The 18,269-nt window shown below is 39.6% G+C and overlaps 1 protein-coding gene across 1 annotated transcript in view; it reads left to right on the top strand.

The window, feature by feature from the left end:
• Positions 1-18,269, top strand: part of CLSTN2 (calsyntenin 2) — a 1,504,973-nt gene that overhangs the window by 1,070,293 nt on the left and 416,411 nt on the right. Inside the window, exon 8 of the mRNA XM_073674635.1 lies at positions 3,884-4,005. Coding sequence (XP_073530736.1) covers positions 3,884-4,005 — 122 coding nt within the window. The remainder of the gene's footprint in view (positions 1-3,883; positions 4,006-18,269) is intronic.

Genomic DNA, 18,269 nt, shown 5'->3' with positions numbered 1-18,269 from the left:
TAAAAATATCTACACTGAGCCCCTGAATAAACCTAACTCTTACAATGCTCCCTGCACAAAACATGACATACACTCTACCCCTCTTATGGTACCTGCTCTCCACGCTGTCCTCTCCTTACCATACTGGGCCCCCTCATCACACTGTCCTCTCCTTACCATACTGGGCCCCCTCTTCACACTGTCCTCTCACACTGTGTCCCCCCTATACTGCCCAGTGTATATACTGTGCCCCTTCATCACACTCCCACCTCCTCAGCATACTGTTCCCCCCTTTCTGTGCCCTTACACTGTTCCCTCCATAGTGCCGCATCTCTATACCTTCCCCCACACTACCTAGTCTCTGTGCTGTGTCACCTCACATTTTTCTCCCTCCATACTGTCTCTTCACACTATTCCCCCACTCTCCATACTGTTTCCTCACACATCCCCCTTCCCCATTCTGCTCCTGCACTCATTCCCACCCCTCCTCTGGTTCACCATACTGTTTTTTCACACATCTCCCCATTCTGTCTCCTAAAATTTCTCTCCCCTCTCTCCCCAAATATAATAAATCTTCGGAAGAGCACACAGACATGCAGAAGAGCGCTTACACACACGAAAACAAGCGCACACAGACACATACTAAGGGCTCTTTCACACGTCAGTACATGCGGTGACAGTTTCCACACGTACCAGAGACATTGGTACAAGCAGACCCATTCAAATGAATGTTTTTACCTGCTGCACCTCCCGCAAAACGTTCTGCACACTGATGACAGTGCTCTTCCCAAGCACCGGGTGCTGAACGCTTCTCTCATCATAGATCCCTGCCGGCGCTGTGATCAGCAGCAGCAGAGTCAATGATGAGAGTAGTAGTCTACTCCCGCTGTGTAGAACTGTAAAAATAGGAATAAAATAAAAAAATCCTTATACTCACCTCTCCTAAGCATCACCCGCTGTAATCCGTGCAAGCGCTCACGCCGAGGAGAGCGACTCCTGCAGCGAGTGGGCCCTGGAGCTGCGCTCAACAAGGGGTGCCCTGTCAATCACTGAGCGCAGCTCCGGGGCCCGCTCGCTGCAGGAGTCATTCTCCTTGGAGTGAGTGCTCACACGGATTACAGCGGGTGACGCTTAGGAGAGGTGAGTATAAGGATTCTTTTATTTTATTCCTATTTTTACAGTTGGACACGGAGGGAGTAGACTACTACTCTCATCATTGACCCTGCTGCTGCTGATCGCAGCACCGGCAGGGATCTATGATGAGGGCAGCACTCAGCACCCGGCTCTTGGGAACAGCGCTAACTGTACACTGATTCCCAAGAGCCGGTACGTGTCACACGGATGACACACAGGTGGACACGGATATCTCCAGTCCCGTAAATATCAGGACATGTGAAAGAGCCCTAATATACCCACACAGATACACATACTCACAGAAATGGGGACACGTACACACGCAGGCAAGCACTCACAGAAATGCACACGCAGTCATGCTCAGACACACTCAATCACACACAAAAATGCAGACACGCAGGGTAGTACGCACACACGTGTGAAGACACATATACAAACGTAGACATGCAGGCACTCAAATACATACACACAAACACATGCAGGCATATACAGTACACACACGCATGCAGGCATATACACACACACTGTACACACACATGCATGCATATACACACACACTGTACACACATGCATGTATATACACACACACATGCAGGCATACACACACACACACACGCAGGCATACACACACACACACACACACACGCATGCAGGTATACACACACGCATGCAGGCATACACACACACACACGCATGCAGGCATACACACACATGCAGGCATATACACGCATGCAGGCATATACACACACACACGCATGCAGGCATATACACACATACGCATGCATGCAGGCATTTACACACACATGCATACATGCTGGCATTTACACACACACACACATGCAGGCATATACACACACGCACACACGCATGCAGGCATATACACACACACGCATGTATGCAGGCATACACACACATATACACACGCATGCAGGCATACACACACATGCATGTATGCAGGCATATACACACACATGCATGTATGCAGGCATATATACACACATGCATGTATGCAGGCATATGAACACACATGCAGGCATATACACAAACTGTACACACATGCATATACACACACAGGCATATATATATATATACACACACACACACACACACACACACACACACACACACACACACACACAGCCATATAACTCACCCATAAAAATTTGGCACGGTGCTCTTGACATGAAATTGAAGCAGTGAGAGCTGTAGGCCTGCAGCCTTGTTTCCAATTCCAGGCCAGGCCACATTCCACATATCCAGCCCCGGAGCCGGTATTAAAAAGCCCAGAGTCAGAGCAGGAGAGAAGGGGGCGGTGCTCCGGTGCCACCACCTGGTCGGGAGCCGGTATTACTACAGGGGAGCAGGCCAGAACAGATATGGAGCTGGGATGGAACCGTATGAGAAGCCCTGGAGCAGGGAGAGCAGAGCGAGACGTCGGGTTCTGTGGCTCCGGTGTATCATAGGACGGCCCCGGAGCAGAGAGAGCACTGATGAGCGCGGCCGCGGCGTATCAGAGGCCAGACGAGAGCACCTTCAATGTCACCTGACACCACAGTCTGCCACAGAATCCATCCTCTTAGTGTCAGAGAGTCACGTGGTAAGTATGCTGCATGCATGTCACTGCAGGCCCGCTGTCACCAATGAATGTGCCGTGCGCGCGACGCTACATTTGATTCAGCCGCGCTTTTAAAAGGCTCACACTTTTAAAGGGCCCCCGCCACCAATTCTCTCACTCTCATGTCGGGGCCCACCGGGAAATTTCCCGATTTCCCGCCAGGCCAGACCGACCCTGTTGATATATATTAATTTTTTAGGTCTCCTATTGTACAATGAAGTTCATATTATTGTACTGTATATTGTATTACATTTATTCTCCAGAGCTTATTCTTATCCTGCATGCAGCATATTATATGTATAATATTAACTAAATAGGGAGGACCACAATTCTATTTCGGATTATTTGGTCTATCACTATGAGCTTTGGACTCTTTTTTAATTGTTTTTATTCTTTGTTGCTTGTGTATATATGTACTTTTTGAATAATTAATAAATATTTATTAGATGATCCCTATGGTTTGCATACTTCTTTTCTCTCTGGTTAGCCTAGCGTTTACATGGGTCTGCACCACAAACATTGTGATAGGGATTTCACATTCTCATTAATGTCCCTAATAGGGCTTCCAATGATGGTAAAATGCCGCATAATAAACCTTAATATTTTATATTACCTTACTACGTGTTTATACAGTTCTAATGCAGATCTAATACAGACTACAAACCAGGACTGGAACCTACAAGTACAGTATACCACGAATGCAGAATACTGACCAAAGTAGAGGATGTGGGCTTAGATTTACTTAACTTCCCAGTTCAGTTGCAAAACCTCAGACACTCAGATGAAAGGACAGATGAAAGCTATAAAATTTGGCTACAAACTGGTACAAACATGGCTTTATATGAGTCTTTCTACACCAATACATAGTAGCATGCGTAAAATTAACAAATTGGTAGAATACTCACACTCATCACTTCTCGTCACCTATTCTGTGATCACTTGATGTTCTTTGATTACTAGGCCCCAGCGGTATGGGCATTACATAACAATGGGGATAAATGACTTACTGCAGCAGTAATATCAGTTTGGTCTGGTAAACAGAGACTGACGGGGAACCATAAAATTATTTCTAATTTCTAAGAATACATGTCCAACCTGTAACCTACAATAAGCATGTACAATGTTACATTGTTTATCCGTGTTCTTCTCTTTCAGAAATGAACCGCCATCACTATGCGTTGTATGTGCACAACTGCCGTCTTGTCTTCCTGTTACGCCGTGATTTCGACCAGGCCGACACTTTCCGACCTGCTGAGTTTCATTGGAAATTAGATCAGGTAGTAGATCTTCCATTCTTTTCCTTCAGTTTGCAGCATTTCAGGAGCATTTTGTGCAGTTTTCCAGCCTAGTTGTAGAAATGGATGTAACTATGTCCCCTACAGCTTTTGTACAACCTTTGCTAATGGAGAGGTCACTTGGCACATCTTTCGGAAGGGAACTGACAGGTGGTCCTTTTAGAAGTCACACGTAAACCATGGAGACTATGTTCGCTGTTTGTTGTGCAGTATTTGATGATTGTATTACCACATTTTCTTGACTGCAGCCCTCGCTGATCAATATATCATTTGTTATGGTGCCGCTCGTATTTAGAAATGTTCTGTAAATTGAACATAGCGTGAGTGCTTCTATTGCATCTATTGCTTCATTTCAGAGGGTGTCGTAAATAATTCAGATGTGTGCGCTTTAAAATACGCCGTGTACCTTCTTATAGTGATATTAATTCCTAGGGAGATGATGAACCCTTTTTCATTATTTCCATTAATATATTTAAAAGTCAAATCCAGTATTTTAACCTTTTCATTTGTCAGTTTGCGTCTTGATGTTTCTGACATGTTTTGTGTATTGATGGATTCAACAGACACCCCATTAATTTTAATTGGACTCACTTTATACAGTATAATTTAGTCATATTACACCAATATATAGAAATACTGTATAGGTAAGAGTTGTCCTTGTATTGTAAGAAAGATAATGGTAATGATCCAGCTGGGAGAAGAGTGACAAATGAAGAGAAGAAAAAAAAACAACTCTAATGATGAAGGCTGTAATAGATAATTAATAAAACCATCTAAGGCCAGGTGCAGACAACCGTATTTTAGGTTCAAGTGCGTTTCGACAAAACATTGGATCGCATTTGGACCAATGTTATTCTATGGCGACAGGCACATGTCCAATTTCTTCCTCAGACCAAGACTGTCTAAGGAATAAAATCATGCACGATTTGCATCCATAAATCAAATCACACTCGGTCGTGCAAGTCAATGGAAAAAATTGGATTGCACTCCGATGACATTTGAGTGCAGTCCGATTTTCACAGATTGACAGAATAGAGAAGATGGAGAATTTTTTTTTCCATCTTCTCCTCATCCTAGAAAATGAGATCACACTTTGTTCAAGAGTTTGATCAAAGTGTGATTGGCATAATGGGATCAATTTTCTCGGATGAGAGAATATACGGTCGTGTGACCCTAGCCTAAGAAATCTCCATTGTAGAAGTGATTCCACATATTCATAAATTTTTGGAGCAACATCAAAGTGCTTGAACCATTTTGGAGCTAGTCAGAGACAATTGCCAAAACTAATTCTTGGTAAGAGACAGAATCATGTCATCATACCCATGGCTAACTATCTCCATACACCAATTACCAAGATAATACATGTAGCATATTAAGAGGTTAATATCTACATAAGTGCAAGCATCCAAAGTAGACCCTATGATGTCATTAACGTAAAATAAGTACTGGTACTTTGTAGAGGGTTAAACTATAACTTTACTATATAGTGGGGTACACTGCAACTAGCACTCTATAGGGAGTGGATTGCTGATAGTGATGGCTGATACTTTAAGGGGAGAACAGTTAGTACTGCAATATACCCCTCTGCTGCCCCAGAACAACTGCTTTTGAAAAAGTTTTGCCTAACTTTTATACATACTTTTTTGGCCTCGTTTTTTGATTAGACAGAATTTTATATGCATTTTTTGTGGTATTTCTTTAGTGTATTTTTTGTGTGCATGTTTCTTTATTAGTGTGTTTAAGTGGCTATGGTTTTGTTTTCTTATTTTAAACATTACAAGTCAATTGATTTACATATCTAGATTCCTTTTAGAATCACAGGATTTGCAATGGAAAAAATGCACGAAAAATGGCATACAAATTCAATACATAATGACATTTTTACCCCTTTTTTATTTTAAAAATAAGGATATGGTGGTCGGAAAAAAAAAAACCTTACTAAAAACACACTTATTAAGAAATATACTCACTTACTAGACTTCTTCCTTCATTGGTATTGCTGTAGAGATCCACAGCTCAGGTGAGAGAATCTGTCCACAGGACAACTATTGGACATAATATAAGAAAAAACCTCGGCACACCATGGAAAAAAGAGAGAATATGGACAATGCAAATAATGCAAAAAGAAAGAGCCTGTTTATTAAGCCATCCTTTTCATCATGATAGTTCCACAAAAAAAATTATATGTACATAAACATATACCATCCTTATCTTGTTTATGGTCCAATAAAATTGCACTTAAACATTCACCGACGTTTCGACCTGAGTAGGTCTTTATCAAGGCAATTGGATATTAGATCAATGTAGCTTTGTATAAGGTAATTCTATAATAGAAGAAAATATTGATTAACTAATCATATGTGAAGGAGAGAGGTAAACGAATGTAAACATATAGAAATAAAAAGTGGTTTAGGGAAAAAGGAGAGAGGAGAAAATGGAAAGGGGAATAGGGGAAAAAAGGGAAGGGGGAAAAAGAGAGAGAAAAAAATAACAAGTACATGAGTAGACAGATATCAATATATGAAAAAAGAGAAATGACAAATGCTATTTAATTCGCAATTAAGGCCCTTTTGTATACAAAAGTATATAGAGAAAGGGAGAATAGATATAATGAGATCACAATTTATCATACAAGCATGAAACCATGAAATTTACAGACTTACTGGTATATGCTGCTGAAAGGATGTGAACTAATGGGGAAAGCCCTGGTAGTACTAGAAAAACCTAATGAAGGGAAAAAGGGAATTCTTTGAAAGGAATATCAAACCATAAGCCAGTCAATGGATACATGTCTAAAACTCACAAGCCGAACTATAGTGTTATAAAAACGTACCTGTAGGGGAAGAGAGTGCTGGCAAGGGGATACGTCCCAAAGCAGAAGCGGTAAGTGAGGTAAACATGAGGGTGTGCTATATATGCACGCAAATAGTTAAGTCCTGTGTCCGCATCCAATAGCGAGTCCGTGACCCACGTGCAAGTTCAGTAAATCCGGTGGAGTGCGTCGCTAAGAGCCCGAGTGACGTCATGGTACTTCCGGGAGGGCGCAAAAGGGGGAAAAAAGGAAACAGGGGAAAAGAAAAGGGAAGGGAGGGAGAGGGGAAAAAAAGGGAGGAAGGGAGAAAACTCTTGCTAAATATGCGTCTGTAGAAAAGAAAAAAAGAAAGAAAAGAAAAAAAAGGGAAGAATATAAATTACAAATTACATAACAGCTGAAGCTCATTATATATGCAGGTACAGAATCATATAAAGAGTGTAAACAACAGTGAAGTATAATAGAAGTCAATCATATCTACAAATACAAAGTCATAATATTTATGGATATATTCAGTAATAATGGGTCTCGTACTCCCTATTCAAACCCCCAGGGGATAAAGTTTGTAAAGTATGTATCCAATAGGATTCTCGTTCTTTTAGTTTAGCAACACGATTGCCTCCTCTTCTATTGATAGGGATGTGATCAATCACTTGAAACCTAAGTTGCGAAATTGTGTGCGACATTGATATAAAATGGGCTGGAATAGGTAACATCGTGCGGGAGCACCTAATAGTAGACTTGTGTTGAGAAATACGGTCTCGGATATGTTGGGTGGTCTCACCAACATATCCGAGACCGCAGGGGCACTTAATCAAATAAACCACGTAGCTGGAATCACATGAGAAGTATCCCTTTATAGGGTATCTTTTCCCTGAACGGGGATGTGTGAAAGAATCACCTTTGGTGATATTTGAACATTGGGGGCATGATAAGCAGGGAAAAGTGCCTCGGCGTGGAGTGGCCAGAGACCGTTGAATTGGTCCTGTCTGCTTAGATCCAATGTCAGCACGGACCAGAAAATCTCGTATATTGCGAGTTCTTTTATAACAACAAAGGGGAGTGGAGCTAAATTCAGGAATTGTAGGATAGGATTCTTTCAATAAGGGCCAATGTTGTTCAATGCATTTGTAGATAACTCTACTAAATGGATGGTATGTGTTGACAAATGTAATACGAGAGTTTTTAATTTTTTTAGTATGGTGTCTTGTCTGTCGTAGGGTTTCAGAAGGGTAGCCTCTTTGTCGAAATTTAGAATCCATCTCTGAATGTCTTATGTGTTTCACCGTGTCATTGGATACAATACGATCAACTCTGCAATGTTGTGACTTAGGTAATGATTTCTTCACATGTCGTGGATGACAACTAGAATACAGCAAAAGGCTGTTTCTGTCAGTAGGTTTGGTATATAAGTCACTCTCAAGCGCTCCCGTATGGAGCAGCGTAATAGTTGTGTCCAAAAAGTGAATAGAATGTGGATCACTGTGTCGGGTAAAGGTCAAACCTGGGACTCTCGTGTTAAGATAATCGAAAAAAAGAGTAAGCTCTATATTGGTGACAGTCCAGTTCAAAAAAATATCGTCTATAAACCGTTTCCAGTAATAGACATTAGTTTGATAGAGATGATGATTGTATACGTAGTTGTTTTCAAAATCAGCCATATAGATGTTAGCGTAAGGGGGTGCCACATTGGACCCCATTGCAGTACCCCTAATTTGTAGAAAAAACTGATCACCGAACAGAAAAAAATTTTTTTTCAGAATGATATCTAGTAGATCTACACAGAAATCAGTTTGTTGTGTTGTGAATTCTGTCTGGGTATTGAGGAAGTTAGTAATGGCTTGGATTCCTCTATCATGATCCTGCGGACACAGGACTTAACTATTTGCGTGCATATATAGCACACCCTCATGTTTACCTCACTTACCGCTTCTGCTTTGGGACGTATCCCCTTGAAGCACTCTCTTCCCCTACAGGTACGTTTTTATAACACTATAGTTCGGCTTGTGAGTTTTAGACATGTATCCATTGACTGGCTTATGGTCTGATATTCCTTTCAAAGAATTCCCTTTTTCCCTTCATTAGGTTTTTCTAGTACTACCAGGGCTTTCCCCATTAGTTCACATCCTTTCAACAGCATATACCAGTAAGTCTGTAAATTTCATGGTTTCATGCTTGTATGATAAATTGTGATCTCATTATATCTATTCTCCCTTTCTCTATATACTTTTGTATACAAAAGGGCCTTAATTGCGAATTAAATAGCATTTGTCATTTCTCTTTTTTCATATATTGATATCTGTCTACTCATGTACTTGTTATTTTTTTCTCTCTCTTTTTCCCCCTTCCCTTTTTTCCCCTATTCCCCTTTCCATTTTCTCCTCTCTCCTTTTTTACTAAACCACTTTTTATTTCTATATGTTTACATTCGTTTACCTCTCTCCTTCACATATGATTAGTTAATCAATATTTTCTTCTATTATAGAATTACCTTATACAAAGCTACATTGATCCATTGATCTAATATCCAATTGCCTTGATAAAGACCTACTCAGGTCGAAACGTCGGTGAATGTTTAAGTGCAATTTTATTGGACCATAAACAAAATAAGGATGGTATATGTTTATGTACATATAATTTTTTTTGTGGAACTATCATGATGAAAAGGATGGCTTAATAAACAGTCTCTTTCTTTTTGCATTATTTGCATTGTCCATATTCTCTCTTTTTTCCATGGTGTGCCGAGGTTTTTTCTTATATTATTAGACTTTATATTACCTCTGAGCACCCATACCTACAGTGAGTGACCCCTCATTTTGTACAAACTATTGGACATATACTCTACAAATCTGGCCTTTATGGAAGAATGGAAAGAAGAAAGACATTTTTCAAAGAAGTCCTGCTTGCAGTTTGCAAAAAGCTATGTTAGGGGACATAGCTACCATGTGGAATAACGTGCTTTTGTCAGATGAGATTAAAGTAGAAACTTGTGGACTAAATTTAAAACACTATGTGTGGTGGAAAACCAACACTGCACATCACCCTCAAAACACCATCCCCACCGTCAAACATGGTGGTGGCAGCATCATGCTGTGGGGATGCTTTTCGTCAGGAGGGACAGGGAAGCTGTTCAGAGTTTATGGGAAAATGGTTAGAGCTAAATACAGGGCAACATGTTCGTGCCTGCAAAAGATTTGAAACAGGGACATAAGTTCACCTTCCAGCATAACAACAACCCTAAACATACTGCCAGACCTACAATGGAATGATTTTGATCAAAGCAGTCACGTGTTTGAATGGTCAAGTCAAAGTCTAGACCAAAATCCCATTAAATCCCATTGAGAACCTGTGGCAAGAGTTGAAAATTGCTGTTCACAGATGTTCACCATCCAATCTTACTGAGCTAGCGCTAGTTTGCAAAGAAGAATGGGCAAAAATTTCTGCCTCTAGATGAGCAAAGCTGGTAGAGACATACCCCAAAAGACTGGCAGCAGTAATTGGAACAAAATTTAGTACTATAAAGAATTAACTTGGGGGGAGCAGAATACAAATCTGTGTGTATCTACCTACCGGACCTTAGTACTGCTGCCAGTTTCCCCTGCTCCCTGTTCCTGTAGAGGATGTCATCATGTGTCCTTTCCTGCCATTTAGTATTTAGAAGGTGATCCAAAATAAAGCGCACACACTATAATATTGGTTATTTATGTCACTTCTAAAAATCCAAATTGAATTATGGCAACAATATGTGACAAATGCTGATTTTTTGCAAATTTCGATTAGAATTCAATTTCACTTGGATATTATTCTCTCATCTGTTATATACAGTATGTATACATACTGCATTTATGTACAGCCTTTTCACATGTAGAGCAGAATGAAGTGAATGGTGCTTTGAAAAGTATTAATAATAATGTAGAAAATAATATACAGATATAATAAAACAAGTAAATTGAAATAACACACAGTCTATATGTTGTGTAATATTTTCCTTTGATTCCCAGCAAACATCTGGCTGCATGAAACATTTGCAAAGTTCTGCAGCAGCTGAGATGTGTCTTGTGTGTAGATATCTATCATTACTATGAATTATTAAAAACAAGCAATGTGAACTGAGGTCTAAGATGGTAGACATGCAAGAAATAGGAGCATGTTCACACTAGCAAAAAGAAGCAAAACCTACAAAAGACAAAAAATATATCTCATACCCTACCATCATTATATATATAAATGTAAAGCAAAGTTGCATAATAAATATAGGGTACTTAGTGAACTATTTTTGATCAAAAAAAGTATACAAGCCATCCCACCAGCGGCAAGGTGACCCTAAATTGGGACGGTACCTATACTGTCTATATTAAAAACCTTACTGTATATCAAAGTTGAAGTAATGCATATAAAAGGGTAGACAAATAGGACCGGGTCCCAACTCCAGACCACCTAGGCCCGTGGTAATCTACATATATACTAATCAGCTCAACAAAGGGGATGCCACACCCTTAAATTGCACAGAATGCAAACAAGACAAAAAAACAAGCAATGTGAACTGAGGTCTAAGATGGTAGACATGCAAGAAATAGGAGCATGTTCACACTAGCAAAAAGAAGCAAAACCTACAAAAGACAAAAAATATATCTCATACCCTACCATCATTATATATAAATGTAAAGCAAAGTTGCATAATAAATATAGGGTACTTAGTGAACTATTTTTGATCAAAAAAAGTATACAAGCCATCCCACCAGCGGCAAGGTGACCCTAAATTGGGACGGTACCTATACTGTCTATATTAAAAACCTTACTGTATATCAAAGTTGAAGTAATGCATATAAAAGGGTAGACAAATAGGACCGGGTCCCAACTCCAGACCACCTAGGCCCGTGGTAAGCTACATATATACTAATCAGCTCAACAAAGGGGATGCCACACCCTTAAATTGCACAGAATGCAAACAAGACAAAAAAACAAGCAATGTGAACTGAGGTCTAAGATGGTAGACATGCAAGAAATAGGAGCATGTTCACACTAGCAAAAAGAAGCAAAACCTACAAAAGACAAAAAATATATCTCATACCCTACCATCATTATATATAAATGTAAAGTAAAGTTGCATAATAAATATAGGGTACTTAGTGAACTATTTTTGATCAAAAAAAGTATACAAGCCTTCCCACCAGCTTACCACGGGCCTAGGTGGTCTGGAGTTGGGACCCGGTCCTATTTGTCTACCCTTTTATATGCATTACTTCAACTTTGATATACAGTAAGGTTTTTAAAATAGGCAGTATAGGTACCGTCCCAATTTAGGGTCACCTTGCCGCTGGTGGGATGGCTTGTATACTTTTTTTGATCAAAAATAGTTCACTAAGTACCCTATATTTATTATGCAACTTTGCTTTACATTTATATATAATGATGGTAGGGTATGAGATATATTTTTTGTCTTTTGTAGGTTTTGCTATGAATTATTAAGTATAAACAAAGTCATCCTCTCATATATATATGTGGTCTTGAAAATCCTCAGGGATTTCTGGCTGGCAGTGGGGGTCCTTTATCCCATATATATTTACATTATTCCTTCCTAAACTGTGGGCCAATAGCGCCGCCTACTTTTATGGTACATGTTGACCTTAATCTAGGATTGCATTTCACCTTTTTTATTTTTCTTTATTTTTTTCTTTAAAAAGACAGTTTCTAATGTTCCGCTTACGGTTGCTGTCTGTTTTACTTAGAAGGTTTCTGTTCTTGAGAATGTATCTTAAGGAAAAGAAATATCTCAAGAGCAGCATGAGTTGAATTCATTACAGACAAGCAGTTCTAGTGCCTAATGCTTTGTGAGTACACCTTTAACCCAGTCAGTGCCTGTAGGAATTTCTAACTTTGGATGTGGTACATAGCTACAGGCTTTTCTATCATTCAAGCAGTTAAGGTTATATACAGAGAACTGTAAAGCACCACATTTACCTAAGCAGCTGGCGAGATAAATGATAAATGACTCATGTTAATCCTACCAGAGAGAATTATTCCAAGTCAATTCCACTGTATCCAGTAGGGTCTAAGTCCATTAGCTTTCTATCCCTTAAAGTCTTTTCTGACATAGTTTATTTGCAAAGCTTCTACTGGTCTGATCAGTTCTCTGCCCATCTCAATGGCAATCATTTCTTAAAGATTAGGACGATTGCCTCGAGGCTGACCTACATGTCAGGTGAATCCAAGAGAATCAAAAACGCTTTTCCTCATTGTGTACAGTAGCCAGCAAAACTGTTAGCAAAAAAAGCTATGGACTGCTATTCATTATTATAGCTAGAACCGAATTTGTAGGACGAAAGGGTCACCCCCCTGCTCTGTGCTCATCTTATATGGGATTTGGCAGAGAGACAAGGAAATGTAGATCACGGGGTCGGATTAGTGTGCGAACATAACTGCCGCAGTCAATACTCGCTTTAATCTTTTTTTATTATATATATATTTTTTTAGAGCTGTAAACATTTATTGCAAATGGAAATTTATAAAATATTTTACATGTAGCTTAAAGCATATACTGCGTGGAAATGACTGCTCTGATTCATCATAGAGGATATGGGGACAGCTTCGTGTTTATTACTTTTTCAGATGCCCTGGCTTAGGTGGCTTACTGACTGCAAAAATCACAGTTCTTGACATTTAAAAGCACAGTAAGTAAGGTCACAAGAAGCCAGCTGAGTACGGTGGATTTCAGAAACTAAAGGGCTGCTTCTTTTCTATAAAAATACATCTAATATTCAACTTTGATTGCCATTTTAAAACTTTTAAGCAGATCTTTTCTAAATTAAAAGACTAACTTTGTGAATACAATACATTTATGTTTATTATTAACAGGGATTTTGCATTACAACCTGTAGTATAGCTAAGAAATGCTTTGTAATCACCAATGGAAACAATCAGCAAGCTTGTTGTTAGATTCATCCCTAAAAGCTTAGGCCAGTTACCTTTTTACACTTGTAAGCAAGGCATGTAACTCTCCACAAGGAGAGACATTAAGCCTTAGATCCCAGTCAGAGGCCTCTTACACAGCCAGATCAGATCTCATGCTATGCACTGAGGAGGGGCAACATCCCCGAAATACGTTCCTACTAGTAATGAGCGAGTATGTTCTGTTAACCCTTTCGCCGAGTATGCTCGGGCGAGCACCAAGTAGTTACAGCTGCTCGGTGTTATATTTGAATCGCTCCCGTGTGCATGATTTGCGACAGTTTGACAGCTTTATTACATGTGAGGAATGATTGTTTATTTTGCATTCCTCACATGTAATAAAGCTGTCAAACTGTCGCAAATCATGCACGCAGGAGTGATTTAAACATAACACCGAGCAGCTGTAACTACTCGGTGCTTGCCCAAGCATACTCGGCGAAAGGGTTAACAGAACATACTCGCTCAACACTAGTTCCTACAAATAGAGACACTGGTAATGTGGCAAGGCTCATTAAAGGATCGATTTTGATTTTTTGGATTGCTACTTCTAGTAGGTGGCACTAGAGTTTGTGTCCTCTCTGAAGAGGCAATTTGCATATTAAATTTCCCTGAGGAATATTGCATGGCCTATAAGTCTCCTTACACTGGGATGTCCAGCATGTCACTCTCCACAAGAAAAGACGTTACCCCTTAGACCATAACAATGTAGGAGGATGCTTAGGTGAAATTTATCAAAGGCTTTGGGACATATTTTTGGTTAATAAAAAAGGTTCAGATTGTGGTGCACACCATATTTGTGCTAACATTTGCTACTTCTGTCTATATTAGCCACTTTTTTTAGTGTCCAAAAAGTGGACTACATTAACAAGGAGGGCAAAGACAATACATTTCTGAAAGGTTTAGCATAATTAAATCCAGAAAATGGTGAAAATTGTAGCATAAATCAACGCCTGTTCGTGTCAGGCATACATTTTCTTTCTTGTCCTTAGAACAGTCCATGTATCAAGGAGTCAGGTACCAGAAAAAAAAAAAAGGTCCTTGTCATGTTGGTGAATGGAATGCTAGTTGTAGTAAATCTCTCCCTTTGTTTTCTATATAATATTACACTGCAGATCCAGGAGTTAGGGCCACAATATTTAGAACATTATTCATCAAAGCAACGCCTGTACACAAACTGAGTCCGCAATGAATTTTTTTGAGATTTCAGCTCTGCAGCTAAAAATTTTTTGAATGCCTCTCGACTCCGATTCATTATTGCCTTTGCACCTGTTTTTTTGGCGAGTTTTGTGTGTTTTGCACCTTTTTTTGTTTGCACCCAATTCGTTATTCTATTTGCGCCTTTTGTTGAATAAGTTTTATATGTGCTCACCTGTTTTTTTGTTTTCCGCTTTTTGGGTGGAGTATAAAGATTCCAGATGCTTTCAGCTGATCCATCAATTGCAACTTTTAAAAAAATTGCAAAATCTGCCGCAACTCCACTCCAGTCTCCCCTGTGCATTTCAGAGTATGCAAAATTTTGACACAATTTTTGTGAATGTTTGGCGCCAAAAGTCACAAAACCAGTTGAAAATAGAAAAAAGACCAATTTTAACTGTGCACCAAATTCATGAATCGCATACGCCATTTTGTATCCACATGGTCACTTTGCTGGTGATTGGCTTTGTACAGAAGAGCAGATTTGGATGTGCATACACTGGCTGACGAGATGGAGGAGGTGGGGAATGGGAATAAATATTGTAAGCTGGATGATACTGATAGAGGGGTACTTAAAGCTGGGTGTGATGAGTGTGCCCGATAGGGGAATACTGAATATTGGTAAGGTGTGAACCCCTGGATGTAAGTACACTGTCTATAAGGGAAAGTAGCACAAGGTCTCAGTGTGCTTTCTGTGGAGAAGCTTTGGCTATCATCACACCGGTAGTGGTGGACTTCGAGTGTCACTACTGTAACTTTGTGTCCCTACTGTAACTCTAAATTCAAGGTGGTCTCAAGGTATAAAAGGTTGGGGACCGCTGCTGTAGTGCCACCTAGAGGTAACTAACCTGGAAATAACTTTCCTACTTTCAAAGGGTATGTCTGAATCTTAAACCAATTTTACTTTTCTATTGTTGTAGAATCAAAAAGACATTTTCTTCATCCACTTTTCACTTAAGCCCTGTCAGCACTTCTTATTTTGTTTTCTTCCTACGTTCTTTTCTCTCTAAGGCCATGATGCATAGCACTGACCTCAGAGCCCGTGCTAGCACCACTCTGCCTGTCCTCCAGTGCAACTGAATGGCCACCTACTCTGAAGCTCTTCATGTGCTGGATTCTCCAGCAAAAAGATCTGCCTGTAAATAGCTATAACATCACTTATGACATCGTGACCATTCATAGCATGAGAAGAAAGAGCCGTCACACTCGTTGGCACGTGACTTATCTTTTAATAATGATTGTGGTCAACTTATGAATTGGCATCTAGGTCGCGGAATAGAATCCTGATAGTGAATATATTACACACTGTCAGGATTTCACAGTCTATGTACACACACAGAGACCAATAATTGCCCAGTCAACTACTTAAAGTTACTAATTTTTCCATCTTCATTAGAGTAGGGTTCTGGCTAGCTGAAATTAAACCATCTGAATTGTACATACTAAGAGGTCCATCTAATCTTACTATATGGACACAACACTCAATGCCCTACGGTCCTCCTGCACTATAGAATAAATGCTTATGTAGTCTAAACTCTAGAAAATGCTGTTCCTTCTTTATTCTGGGTCATTGTTGCTGACATTTGTTGGGACAACGGTTAAAATATGGAGCTCTGACTAATACTTATGGGCTGCCAAAATTCCTACTATTAGTATTTGAGCACGGTGGCTTTGACTCCTTCAGGGACCCTGTAGTCTGTACTCAAGAAAAGTATATAAAATATCTGCGTAGCATTTCATAATTGTAGGTTGTATTTTTTGCTATGTTGCACTTTTTTAATTCTACAATGTTAGGTATGCTAAATAACCAAGAATGTACAGCAGAACTCCAAATATAAAAGATTGAAAAGTAGTGCATTACTCACAAAAAATAGAGAGCCATTCTTCAAATGAATACACTGAATAGTGTGTATATACAGTACTGTGCAAAAGATTTAGGCAGGTGTGGAAAAAAAGAAGTAAAGTAAGAATACTTGTAATATTAGTAATGTTATTAGGGTATTTTATCAGTTAGGAAACCGAACAAAATATAAATTTATATAAATTCACTATTTGTTGTGATGACTTCCCTTTGCCTTCAAAACAGTGTAAATTCTTCTAAATACACATGCACAAAGTCAGGTATCTTGTAGGATTAGTGTCAGTTGCATAAGTAACCACTAATACTAGTCCAGTTGATATTGATCATCATTGTCATGTGTAGATAGAAATACATACATTAACTGAAACAAAACAGCTTTATCGGAGGCTCACAACTGAGTGAGGAACAGCCAACCGTTGTTACAAAGGTGAGGTTATGGAAGACTGTTTCATGTCACAGGTCATAGATTATGGCATGACTGAAATCTGAAAAAACGCTTTGAAAAGTTGCAACATTTTTGTGCAACTTGGAGCTCCGCAAAAATGTTACAGCTTTTCATGTTTTCACGACAGTTTCAGCCAGCTCCTCCAAAATAGGGATATGATGGGGTGTGGCGATGGCCACTCATCTAATTCCTGCCAAGTTGTAGTGTGCCTTACACCTTAGATCTTACTCCTTTTCCTGGAGTAAGATTTCTGGAGAGGAGCACGGTGGTGCACACTAATTTAAAACACTCCTGTTTTTTTTAAGAGGCATATACCTCTTAAAGAATCAAGCACACCCCCTCATCAAGACCGGTGTGAACAACGCTGGTCTTGATGAATCAGGGCCATCATGCTTCCCTTCAAAATCAAACGACTTGGTAGCATCCAGTGGAACAGTGGTACCCAGCTACATCCATCTGCTGTTTGGAGAAGTGTGACCATATATTCAACATGCAAAAATGGCCAAGCAACTCAACTGTGCGTGAAAACATTGGAACTGGGGTGCAGAAAAATGGCAGCAGATGCTCTGGACTGAAGTGTCCAATTATGAAATATTTAGTTTTAACAGAAGGCAGTTTGGTCACCAAAACACTGGAGAGTAGTAAAATGAGTGTCTGCAGGCAACAATTCAGCATTCTGGCAGCTCATAGCAAGCTTAGGGCTCCATTTCAGCAAATGGAGGAGGGGATTTAGTCAGGATAAATAGTGTTCTCAATATTGAGAAAGACAGGCAGATACTTTTTAATCATGCAATTCCATCAGGGAAAAATCTGATTGGCTAGAAATTTATTCTTCAAAAATGCCTCCAAACATATAGTGAATGTCATTAAAAACTATCTACAGTGTAAAGAAGAACAATGAGTTCTGGAAATGATAATATGGCTCTCACAGAACTATGATCTCAACATCATTGAGGCGGTCTGGGGTTACAAGAAGAGACAGAAGG

This window comes from Phyllobates terribilis, unplaced genomic scaffold, assembly GCF_046119375.1.
Source record: "Phyllobates terribilis strain yellow unplaced genomic scaffold, ASM4611937v1 Scaffold_3__8_contigs__length_932513732, whole genome shotgun sequence".
Taxonomy (NCBI): Eukaryota; Metazoa; Chordata; class Amphibia; order Anura; family Dendrobatidae; genus Phyllobates; species Phyllobates terribilis.
The sequence above is the reverse complement of the archived record's forward strand: the minus strand, read 5'-3'. Positions and strand labels throughout refer to the sequence as shown.